Consider the following 12,622-nt stretch of genomic DNA (forward strand, 5'->3'; position numbering starts at 1 on the left):
ATAATATCTAGATTCCACAGGCCATAGAGATTTTCTTCTGAGAAGAATTTGTGTTTAATTTTTTGATACCAACACTGAACATTCATCAGGGAACTTTCCTGAAGTTCAGCTCAAGACTACCTGCTGTGTTTGTGAGAAAAGCAGGATCACACACACAGGTGCAATCTTGACCACACTTACCTGCAAGAGGAGTAACCAGAGGACACACTTCCTTCCTTCTTTGGTGTCTGAGGAGTGTGAACTGTTGGGGTCAGTTAAGACCCAACATAACTCTATCAGAAGAAAACTGTTGTTTGCCTTTCAACCTTGTTTTACAGTTCTGCAGTGTAATGGAGGACGGGCAACGTGCATGTGCAGGCTCACCACTCCCAGGCCTCTGACATGAGGGACATGTGACAATGTCATTCAGTATTATGTTTAAAAGACATTTTTATCCTGATCATTATTAATTTGAAAACTCTTTAAGTTCATGTTATACAAAATGATTTACTGTATTATACTTTTCCTTTTTTATATAATGTCTAACAAAAAATACAGCTGCAACATTTTGATTCCTGTTAATTTTGTTCTTTAATTAAATGACTACTTATTGCAGGAAATTAACCCAGGCTTTACATTTTCTTGGGGTTGGGATGAGTGGTACTTTAGAACAGGGATCTGTGAAACAAGTCAATTTTTACTTTTGAGCCATCAGAATCCAAACACATGAATGAGAATTCCAACTTTCTATGTGTTTGGTAAATTTTGTTTATATATGTGGTTTGTGCCTTAGAAAATCAAAATGAGTGCATTTAACCAAGAAATAAGCAATAATTTGTTGAAAACTTCTATCAAAATGAAAAGTATCCCTCTTTAAGAGTATTTTTAAGCTCACCTCTGCAAACGTTGTTAGACAAAGTTTTAGATGAAGGAGAGATTATAAAGAAAGGAAATTTACCCCGGCACAAAGGGGGAAACAAACAATAAATGTTCCCTGAAAAATATTTTTAATTGGCTTTCAAATAAGTGTCCTTACAGAGATGAGCCTTCCCTCCTGGTATACTGGTGAGGCAGGAAGCACAGTAACTTGGAGCATGACTTTCAGAGCTTGCAGAACTTGTGCACAAATCCAAGCTCTGTGCTATTCAGCAAGTTACTTATTTTCTCTATAGGATGGTCGTATCTCTCGCACACAACATTGCTGTAGTATCTAAATAAGAGAAAGTAAAGTGCTGGCACAGTGCTGAGGACATTCTGGAAATCCAATAAATGTTAGCTACTGATGATAGGGTTATAAGGTAGCACCTGGAGCAACTGAGTGTCCTCTGTGCCTTCTTGCCACACATGCTACCTCATTGACTTCCACTATCTTTCCTTTTCTACTTAAGACTGCTACTGGGTCAGATGCCCACAGAAACTACTGAGTCTTTATGTTAGCACTTTGTCCAAAGTGACTTATGATCAGTCCTAGAGACTAGCAAAACACACTATTTATTGAATTATAGTTTTTTTTTTAAATAAATTGTTATGGTAGAAAAATTCCAGCTCTACCTCTTAGTTGCTCTGTAACCTTCTGTGAATCAGTTGACTTCTCTGAGCCTCAATTTCTTCATTTGTGAAATGTATCTAAATCCTTTCTAATTAGAAGTCAGTTAAATTTAAAGGATTTAAGATGTATATATATTATATATGTATATACACACACATACACATTATGTTGTTCATAACCCATTATTTGTAGCCAACCAACTACCAAAAACTTTACCTTTTTTCTATTTTAAGCAACATATTAGAAGCTCTGTATTTAATATTCAATTTAAAATATTAATGGGAGCCCAAATTATGCAAACCTAAGCTTTCAATTTCCCTCACATAGAAATATTAATATACTTACTAAGAAACAAAGAGAAGGAAAAAGTGCTACTGTTTAGAAACCACCTTGGCCCCCACCGCACCCCAACCAGGACAACAGAGCAAGACCCTGTCTCAAAAAATATAAAAATAAAGAGACTTTGAAATCATATCACCTAAGTAATTTTCTGACAATTGAAAAGGTGGTGGGGGCGGGGGGTGGGGGGAGAACCTAACATCAAAATATCCACCTTGTGGAAAGATATGGTAATTACAGGCCTACATTTTATTATACATTGGAAGTAAAGTCAAAGTTTTTAGCTGTGTATCTACAGTCCTTCAACAAACTCAAGCTCAGAAATGCAAAATCCTAGCTGTACTATTAAAACTGCTATTACTATCTGCTTCCAATACTCATTTGTCTAGTTTTTTCCAGAGACCTTTTTCTCCATTTTTCATATGAAAACATCTCAGAAGATATTTGTAAGCAAATGAACATATGAAACTGAATATATTATTTTCAAACAGTAGATTTCTATAAATCCCATTTGCTTATTTATCTGCAAATTTATTTACAGTGATGATACTAGGAACATACTACTAGTTCATATTCAAAAAACGTTAGAATGAACAACAAAGTACTGGTTAGCAGTTCCATAGTTCTATGAAAATAGAGCAGTATTTTTAAAGTAATAAAAACTTTAAAAACCTTTTCAAAGTTTTTAATCTCAACTGTAAATCTTAAATATATAAATGGGGAAATTCTAAAAATTCAGTTTTCTTAATAAGCAATGGGAGGAAAGAAATCTGGATATATGGTATATATGGCAATAATTTAATGTTTCAAGTTGCAAACATGTTATATATGTGTATTATTCCTTTCTAAATGCAGTTTATTATCCCTTCTCAAAAATACATATACTGAATATATTACAACAATTCAGGTGTGTTCCCTAAAAGACTGGTCTACACCACCAGTCCATTCTCTGCTTTCCAGACAGCCTACTTCTTAATTATAATGGTGACACCTGATGTGGCAGAAAGCACATCTCCAGAACCACCTATCATCTTGCTTCAATATTTACATTCCAAGTTAGATTTGTTTGTTGATACTATTTGCTGGTATTTTGCTCAAAATTCTACTTGTTTATTCATAGCATATATGGTTCTTCCATACTTTAAGTTTTAATTAGATAAGAAACTTATACACTAACTGTATCTGGTTTAACTGTTAATAGGTGATAACAGAATGGTTAAAGAACCCCAGCAACTGTGAAGCTCCACACTAAGCACTGAGCTCAGAGTTGGCAGAATTTGTCACTGTAGACTACAAATTTCATGTTGAATTAAATGCTATATGAAAACCACTCCATCTATTATTCATTTAAAGGATCTACTGGCCTTTTAAGTTGGTGTTGGCCATCCATGATACTACGATTTGGTGGCAATGAGATCACTATAGTAATGGCTGTAGCTACAATTTAGTATTTAGGTTTCTGCCTAGCTATACTAATGTAAAATTTCTTCTCTTCCATGTCCTTTTCCATGTGTACTTCTGGGACAGTTACCACCTTACAGCTCTATTTGGTTGAGGACATGCAGTAAACCTACACCAGGGTGTTAGATTACAATCCAGGTAAGAAATTTAAGTCATTAGCTACCATGATCATTTATTTTTAATATGCTTAAAATAGAACAATAATTTTAGCTATATTAATAAATATACTCATTAGCCTCTGCTATGCAAAATTGATTTAAATTACTATTTCTGTGAAACAGTAAGATAAACTAAGGAAAAATTTTATAAGAACAGAGAGTTCTGATCTATAAGATTTCCCTTCTGAACTTGAAGTCTGCAAACTACAGCCCACAGACCAAATCTAGCCAGCCCCACTCGCCCCCCCACCACTGCCCTTTTAGTAGCCAGTAAGCTAAGAATGGTTTTTATATATTTAAATGGTTACAATTGAAATGATTATAATAAGCACTAACATGATACTCTGAAATTTGCCTTCTGGCCCACAAAACCTACAACATTTTCTGTATAGCCCTTCAGGACAAACTTTGCTAGATCTTGCTCTGAACTTAAAAAATTTAAATAAACATATAATAGAACATTTTAGAAATGAATTACATAGTAGTCAAATAGCTAAATTGTTTTTAAATAAGCTTAAACCCTTTTAACTTCAAATCTATTCCAAATTTCAACACTCATTATAAACCCAATTGTCTTTGTGTTTGGTACAAAACATACATCAAAGTAGGTAAAAAAAGCCTCATCGTTATTAAAGCGAAGTGTTTCATTAATGTGACTTCCACTCCTCCAAGTTCCTTTTATTTAAAATTGTTGCTATCACAGTATAAGCTAAAAGTATATTATCTAAAATTCAAGATGGTATAACATATTGCTCTCACTCAACACATCTGTATTCCTAAAATAATGTTCTTCTGTAGATGTCAATTCAGAATATCTTCATGCACCTTTATTTATTTTAAATAGAAAAACTAAAGCTAACCATTACAAATACATTGTCTTAACAATGAAGTCTATGTATATTTGATTTGCCTATATGATTCCTCTAAGGGTCCAATGAACTGGAAATAAGTATGATTCTGCATGACTTCAAAAGCACATATATCCTCATTTTTAAGTAGGGAGTTCATCTCTGTTTTGAGTTGGGCGTTCTGGTGAAAACTGAAAAACCTGCTAGACATATTCTAAAAGAGCTGTAACACCATGGAAGGGTTCATTTATTACTCATTTCTGTATCTAGACCTGAGCTCAGTGCATATCTCATAATAGATGTTCAAATGGCTGGTTAATACTTTTTCAATTACAATGAAAATGCTGACACCATAAAGGACTTAAAAATTTTAGCAGACACATTAGTTCTCTTTGAACTTAGTAAATTCCTGCTTAAAACTGCCATATTCATTAGTTTGTTCATTCACATTGTTGTAAGCCTACTTTTCCAGACACTCTTCTAAGTTCTGAAAATTGTGATAAATAAGACATACAAGTTTCCTACCCCCACAGAATTTACAGGAGTGGAGTTTGTGGAGGGAAGGCAGAAATAAATTTCAGATACCAAAAACTGCTATATGATAGAAATAGTAACATTAATTGGATGGTGAGGGAAGTGCTCTCTAAATAATTACCACTTAAATGGACATGTGAAAAACAGCAAGAGTTCCCAGGAAAATGGAATCTCAAAACCAAAGATTTAGAAAAAAGTAAGATTGTTCAAGTAATGCTTGAGGCATACTCAACAAGGGGGAAAGGAGTGAAAAATAAGGGTAGAGAGAGGCAGAGGTCAGCTCATGTGGGGCCTTCTAGGCCTTGATAGAAAGGATGGGTTTTAATAAGTTTTAATAACTAGATGAAATGCAGATTAATAAAATAAGGCATTTAAAGTAGTATAATTCTGTGGCATTTAGTACATTCACAATGTTATGTAACTACCACCTCACCTCTATCTAGTTCCAAAACATTTCATCACAACATAACTTTTAAGCAGTCACTCCCCATTCTTCCTTTCCCTCATCCCCTGGCAACCACTAATCTGCTTTCTTTCCCTGTGGATTTGCCTGTTCTGGGCATTTCATATAAATGAAATCCTAAAATATATGACCTTGTGTGTCTCGTTCTTTCACTTAGAATGTTTTTGAGGTTCATCCACATTGTAGCATGAATATATACTCCTTTCCTTTTATAGCTGAATAATATTCCACTGTATGGATATATACCACATTTTGTTTATTCATCATCAGTTGACAGCCATTTGTGTTGTTTCCACCTTTTGATTATTGTGAATAGTATTGTGAACATTCTCATCCAAGTGTTTGTTCAATCTGTTTTCAATTCTGCTATATTTTAGATATTTATCCCTGCCCAAATCTCATATTGAATTGTAATACCCAATGCTGGAGGTGGGGCCTGGTAGGATTTGTCTGGGTCATGGGAGTGGATCCTTCATGGTTTAGTGCTGCCTTCACAATAGTGAGTTCTCACAAGATCTGGTCATTTAAAACTGTGTGGCACCTGCCCCTGCAACTCACTCTCTCGCTTGCTCCTGCTTTTGCCATGTGACTTGCCTGCTTCCTCTTTACCTTCCACCATGACTGTAAGCTTCCTGAGGCCTCCCTAGAAGCCAAGCAGGTGCCAGCACCTTGCTTCCTGTAAAGCCTGCAGAACTGTGAGCCAATTAAATCTCTCGTATTTATAAATTACCCATTGATATTTCTTTATATCAATGTAAGAATGGACTAATACAGAAAGTTGGTACGGAGGAGTGGGACATTGCTATAAAGGTACCTGAAAACGTGGAAGGTTTGGAACTAGTTAAGAGATTAGAAGAGTGAGCAGCGCTCAGAAAAAGAAAGATAAGGGAAAGCTTACAGCTTCTTAGAGACTGGTTAAGTGGTTGCTACCACAATGCTGATAGTGATATGGACAGTGAAGTCTCGGCTGAAGAGGTCTCAGATGGAAACGAACTTACAAGGAACTGGAGCAGAGGTCACACATGTTATGCCTTAGCGAAGAACTTGGATGCATTCTGTTCTTGCCCTAGGGATCTGCGGAAGTTTGGGCTTGAGAATGATGACCTAAGGTATCTGGTTGAAGAAATTTCTAAGCAGCAAAGTGTTCAAGAAATGACGTGGCTGCTTCTAACAGCCTATGTTCCCGTATGGGACAAAGAAATGACTCAACATTGGAAATTATATTTAAACAGAAAATGGAGAGTAAAAGTTTTGAAAATTCGCAGCCTGGCTGTGTGGCAGAGAAAGAAAAAGCTATTTTGGAAGAGGAATTCAAGCAGGCTGTGGAGCAACCACTTACTAGAGATACTGGCATAACTAAAAGGGAACCAAGTGCTACTATCAAGACAATGGGGAAAAGGCCTCGAAGACATTTCAGACAACTTTCATTGCAGCCCCTACCACCAGGGGCCCAGAGGCCTAGGACGGAAGAATGGTGTGTGGGCCAGGCCCAGGACCCACTGTCCTGTGCAGCCTCAGGACACTGTTCCTTACATCCCTGCCTCCAGCTCCAGCCTCAGCTCAAAGGGCCCCAGATACTGCTTATGCCACCACTCTGGAGAGCACAAGTCACCATAAACCTTGGTGGTTTCCACATGGTGTTAAGCCTACAGGTACACAGAGTGCAAGAGTGAATGAGGCTTGGTACCCTCCATCTAGATTTCAGAAGATGTATGAGAAGTGGGACATGGAGTTAAGAATTATTTTAGAGCTTTAAGATTTAATGACTACCCTTCTAGGTTTGGGACTTGCATGGTGCCTGTTGCCCCTTTCTTTTGGCTGATTTCTCCCTTTTGGAATGGTAGTATTTACCCAATGCCTATACTCTCATTGTATCTCGGAAGTAAATAACTTGCCTTTGATGTTACAGGCTCATGGGCGGAAGGGATTTATTTGCCTTGTCTCAGATGAGACTTTGGACCTGGTACTTTTGAGTTGATGCTGGAATGAATTAAGACTTTGGGCGACTCTTGGGAAGGCATGGTTGTATATTACAACGTGAGACGGATATGAGATTTGGGAGGGGCCAGAAGTAGAATGATGTAGTTTGAATATTTGATCCCACCAAATCTCATGTTGAATTATCATCCCCAATGTGGGAGGTAGGGCCTGGTGGGAGGTGTTTGGGTGGTAGGGGCTGATCCCTCATTGCTTGATGCATCTTCAAAATAGTGAGTGAGCTCTCATGAGATCTGGTCATTAAAAGTGTGAGGCACCTCCTCCTCTCTCCTTGTCTCTCTTCTCTTGCTTTCACCATATAACATGCCTGCCTCCTCTTCACTTTCCCCCATAAGCTCTGTGAGGCCTCCCTTGAAGGTAAGCAGATGTCAGCACCATGCTTCCCATAAAGCCTGCAGAACTACAAGCCAATTAAGCATCTATTATGTATAAATTATGCTGTATCAGGTATTTTACAGCAATGCAAAAGCAGACTAATACAAATTCATTTCGGCATATACCTAATAGAATTGCTGGGTCATACGGTAACTCTTATGTTTAACTTTTTGAGGAACCAACCAAACTGTTTTCCACTGTGGCTGCATTCTTTTACATTGCCCTAGAAATGTCCAAGAGTTCCAATTTCTCCACATCCTCACCAACATTTATTGTTTTTTTTTTGATTCTAGGTATCCAAGTGGGGATAAAGTGGCATTTCATTATGGTATTGATTTACATTCCCTAATGACTAATCATGCTGAGTATCTTTCTATGTGCTTACTGGCCATTTGTAGGTCTTCTCTGAAGAAATGCTTATTCAAGTCCTTTGGCCATTTGTATTTGGGTTGTGTTTTGTTGTTTGGTTGTAACACTTCTTTATATATTTTGAATAACAGACTCTCAAAGATATTTGCAAATATTTTCTCCCATTCTGTAGGGTGTCTTTCCACTTTTTGGGAGTGTCCCTTGATGCACAAAAGTTTTGAATTGTGCTGCAGTCCAATTTATCTAATGTTTCTTCCATTGCTTATATCTATCATATTTAAGAATGCACTGCAAGATCCAAGGTCATCAAGATTGACTCCTGCATTTTTTCCTGAGTTTCAGAGTTTTAGCTCTTACATTTAGGTCTCCAATCCATTAATTTTTGTATATGATATGAAGAAAGGTTCCATCCTCATTATATTGCATGTGTTTATCCAATTGTCCCAGAACAATTTAAGAAACTATACTTTCCCCCATGGAATGGTCTTATACCCTTGATGAAACTCAGGTGACCATAGATGGGTGGATTTATTTCTAGACACACGATTACATTCTGTTGGTCTACATGTCTATCATTATGCTACTACCACATGATTTCGATAATGTAGGTTTGTCATAAATTTTGAATTTGGGAAGTATGAGTTCTCTAACTTTATTCATTTAATTTTTTTGGTTATGCTGGGTCTCTTCCATTTTCATATGATTTTTAGGGTTAGCTTTTCCATTTCTGCAAGAAGGCCATTAGGAGTTTGATATGCATTGTATTAAATCTGTAGTCTACTTCAGGGAGTATTGCCATTTTAACATATCAAATTTTCCAATCCATGACCATGGATTACCTTTCCACTTATTTAGGCAATCTTTAATTTCTTGCAACCATGTTTGTAGTTTTCAGTCTTATACCTCCCTTGGTTAAATTTATTCCTAAGAATTTTAATCTTTTTGATGCTACTATAAAGGACATTGTTTTCTTAATTTCACTTTTGTATTGTTAATTTCTATTATATAGAAATACAACTGATTTTTCTGTTGATCTTGTATCTTGCAACTTTGCTGAATTTGTATTAGCTTCTAATGATTTTCTTGATTCTGTAGGATTTCTTATACATAAGATCAAATCACCTGTGAGAAGAAATAGTTTAGTTTCTCCCATTCCCACTTGGATATCTTTTTCTTTTTCTTGCATAATTTCTAGATCTAGCTAGAACTTCTAGTACAATATTGAATACAAGCAGTGAAAGCAGGCATCCCTGTCTTGTTCCTGGTCTTGGTAGGGCAGGGGGGCTTTTAGTCTTTCCCCATTGAGTATTATGTAAGCTATATGGTTTTCATTCATACTCTATCATGTTTTGGCATTTCTCTTCTATTTCCAGTTTTTTGAGTGTTATTATAAAAGGGTATTGGATTTTGTCAAATGCTTTTTGTGCATCAGTTCCAATAAGAATGTTTCTTTTTCGTCTCTCATTCTATTGATATGGTATATTACATTCATCTTCATATGTTGAGCCACCCATGCTTGGCTGGGATAAATCCATTTGGTCATGGTATGGAATGCTTTTAATGTGCAGCTAGATTTGGTTTGTTGAGGGTTTATGCATCTATATTCATAGAGAATATTTGTGTAATGACACCATTGTATGGTTTGATATTACAAGGTGATAGTGGCCTCATAAAATGAGTTTGGAATGTCCTCTCCTCTTCTGTTTCCTGAAAGAATTTAAGAAGGACTGGGCAGGGCATGGTGACTCATACCTGTAATTCCAGTTGGGAAGCCAAAGCAGGAGGACTGCTTGAGGCCAGGAGTTCAAGGCCAGCATAAGATACACACAGCAAGACCCCATTCTCTACAAAATATTAAATAGCTGAGCATAGTGGCACATTCCTAGAGTCCTAAGCTTACTTAGGAGGCTGAGGCAGGAAGATCACTTGAGCCCAGGAGTTTGAGGTTACAGTGAGCTAAGATCAGACCACCGTATTCCAGTCTGGGTGACAGAGTGAGACTCTGTCTCTAAAAAAAAAAAAAAAGAACTGGCATTATTTAAATTATAGAATTCTTTGTTGGAAGGTTTTCAATTACTAATTCAACCTCTTTACATGTTATTGGTCTGTTGATAATTTTTATTTCTTCTTGAGTCAGTGTTGGTAATTTGTTTTTAGGAATTTATCGATGTCATCTAGGTTAACTAATTTATTGGCATAAAATTGTTCATAGTAGTCTCCTAGAATCCTTTTTATTTCTGAAATTTCAGTAGTCATGTCCCTAACTTTCATTTCTCATATTAGTAATTTGAGTCTTCTGTTTAACTTAGTCAGTCTGCTAAAGGTTTATTTTCTTGATCTTTTCAGAGGACCAAATTTTGTTTTTATTGATTTTCTGTGTTGTTTTTCTATTCTGTTTATCTCTGATTTAGTCTTCATTATTTCATCGATTCTGACAGCTTTAAATTTTTCTAGTTCTTTAAGGTATAAAGTTATTGATTTGATACCTTTCTTCCTGTTTATTGTAGGTGCTTACAGCTATAAACATCCCTCTGAGCACTGCTTTCAACGGATCACATGTTTTGGTATGTTGCATTTTCATTTGCCAAAGTATTTTCTAATTTCCCTTATGAGTTGTCCCTTGACCCACTGGTTAAGAGTGTGTGTCACTGGAGAGTTTTAGATAAGGGAGTGACATGGTATGATTTATGCTTTAGCAAGACAATGTTGGCTGCTAAGTGAAAAAAGTATGGATGGGAAAGTATAAATGCTGAAAAGCCATTTAAGAGGCTGTTGAAATTGTCTATGTGAGAAATGATATCGACATTGTCACAGAGACAGTGGAAGTGGCAGAAAGTATTCACATGTGGGTCATATTTTGGCAGTAAAATCTATAGGAATTGTTGATCAATTTACTGTTTGTTAGGTTTTGGTTTGAATAGTTGGGTAGTTAAAAGTAATTTTATTGAGATAGGAAGACAAAGTTTACTTTTTCTTTGATGAAGAGAAAGAATGGTAAATAAGACAAATCGAGTTGTTTTGAGAGTTTAGATTCTTATTCGAAGTATCAATACAGCAGTATTTATAATGTTCTGATGTCCAAAGTGAAGGTCAGAACTTTTATAAATTTGAGATCAACACAGAAATAGTTATTATATGGGACTAGATGAAATTACTGAAGGTGAAAGCACTGACTGAGGAAAAGAAAGACTAGGAACGAACCCAAGGAAAAGACATAGAAGAGTAGCAAATACGTGCCAACAGAGGGTTTTAAGTGTGAAATGCCACTGAGAGGCTAAAAAGAGATTAGATTTGGCAACATAAATGACTGTTGATTATAAAAGTAGTTTTGATGAAATAGTATGGGCAGAGCTGCATTGAGGAAACGAAGCAAAGAAGTTGAGATAGTAACCTGAGAAGATTACTCTGATATGTTCTCTGTAAAAATGAATGGATAATTATATGGGTAGGGCAGTGGTTTCAGGAGAACTTGATGTCAATGGAAGGCCTATTTATTTACTTATCTAATTAACACGGACTGTAAAAATCAGGAGAGGAAAATCAAAGATACTGGGATTCAAAGCACTAGTAGGGTGATTGTTCTTAAATAAACAAATTTGCTATTGGACTGAAAGAGAAATCAGAAAATGCTGGTATTGATGCAGGGAACATGTTAGATTTTAGGGTAAAGATGAGAAAATGAGGTGAGACAATCAGCTCAAAGGTAAAGAATCAAGGAAAGAGATATTTATATACAATAGTACTCTGGAAATGTGGTAAAGTCAATTAAAGAGAGCAAAGATTGTTGAGTACCCAATTTGAAGTACGTGGCCATAAATGTAAAGCCTGATTGTATTATTTTCTCCTGTGCTGTTCAATTGGTAGAATGACAGCTAAGAATTAGTGGATAAGGTTGACAGGAAGAGAAAGGGCAAGAGTATTATTTTGAACTATGGCATCTAGAATCGGTAAGGAAGGAAGGACAGACAAGAAGGTAACAGGCATAGGGAAAAGGTATAAATAGCTTGAGACTACTATACAAAGCAAGTTGGAAAGATAGGTTGGAGTGATAAGAATGTTGGAAATTGAGATTTAAAGGGGCACAATTGCTGGTAATGACAGGATTTTAGAAGAGTTGGAAAGAATAAAGAACCTGGGATGGATTACACATATAGTACAGTATTGAAATAAGTATGAGGTATGATTTAGGAGTCTTGGAAATTTGGCTGACGATGAGGTAAACAGGGTGATAAGACATGATGGAATTAGTCTCACAGGGCAACATGGATTTGCAAGTCCTGAGTGGTATTTAATATTATAACAGCTATCACTCTCTTAAAATAGCAACCCCACTGCCCTATCAATAAATCTTAGCTGATGCTAATAATTGCATAAAGCTGACTAAAATGAGAGGGTTTTAAGAGGCCAGGTTTCCCACTGTGTTTAATTACTGGTATTATTTTTGAATAATACTCTGCTACCATTAAGTAGACAAGGGATAGTAAGGCTACTTAGTATTACACTTTGGATCAAATAAATATCCTTCTTCAGATACCCAATGTTCACAAAA

The 12,622-nt window shown here is 36.2% G+C and overlaps 1 protein-coding gene across 5 annotated transcripts in view; it reads left to right on the forward strand.

The window, feature by feature from the left end:
- Positions 1 to 603, forward strand: part of PHACTR3 (phosphatase and actin regulator 3) — a 278,863-nt gene extending 278,260 nt beyond the window's left edge. For all 5 annotated transcript variants that reach the window (XM_011992331.1, XM_011992333.1, XM_011992332.1 and 2 more), the window contains one exon: positions 12 to 603. In XM_011992331.1, coding sequence (XP_011847721.1) covers positions 12 to 27 — 16 coding nt within the window. In that variant the 3' untranslated portion in view covers positions 28 to 603. The remainder of the gene's footprint in view (positions 1 to 11) is intronic.
- Positions 604 to 12,622: the final 12,019 nt, after the last annotated feature.

This window comes from Mandrillus leucophaeus, unplaced genomic scaffold (assembly GCF_000951045.1).
Source record: "Mandrillus leucophaeus isolate KB7577 unplaced genomic scaffold, Mleu.le_1.0 Scaffold41, whole genome shotgun sequence".
Taxonomy (NCBI): domain Eukaryota; kingdom Metazoa; phylum Chordata; class Mammalia; order Primates; family Cercopithecidae; genus Mandrillus; species Mandrillus leucophaeus.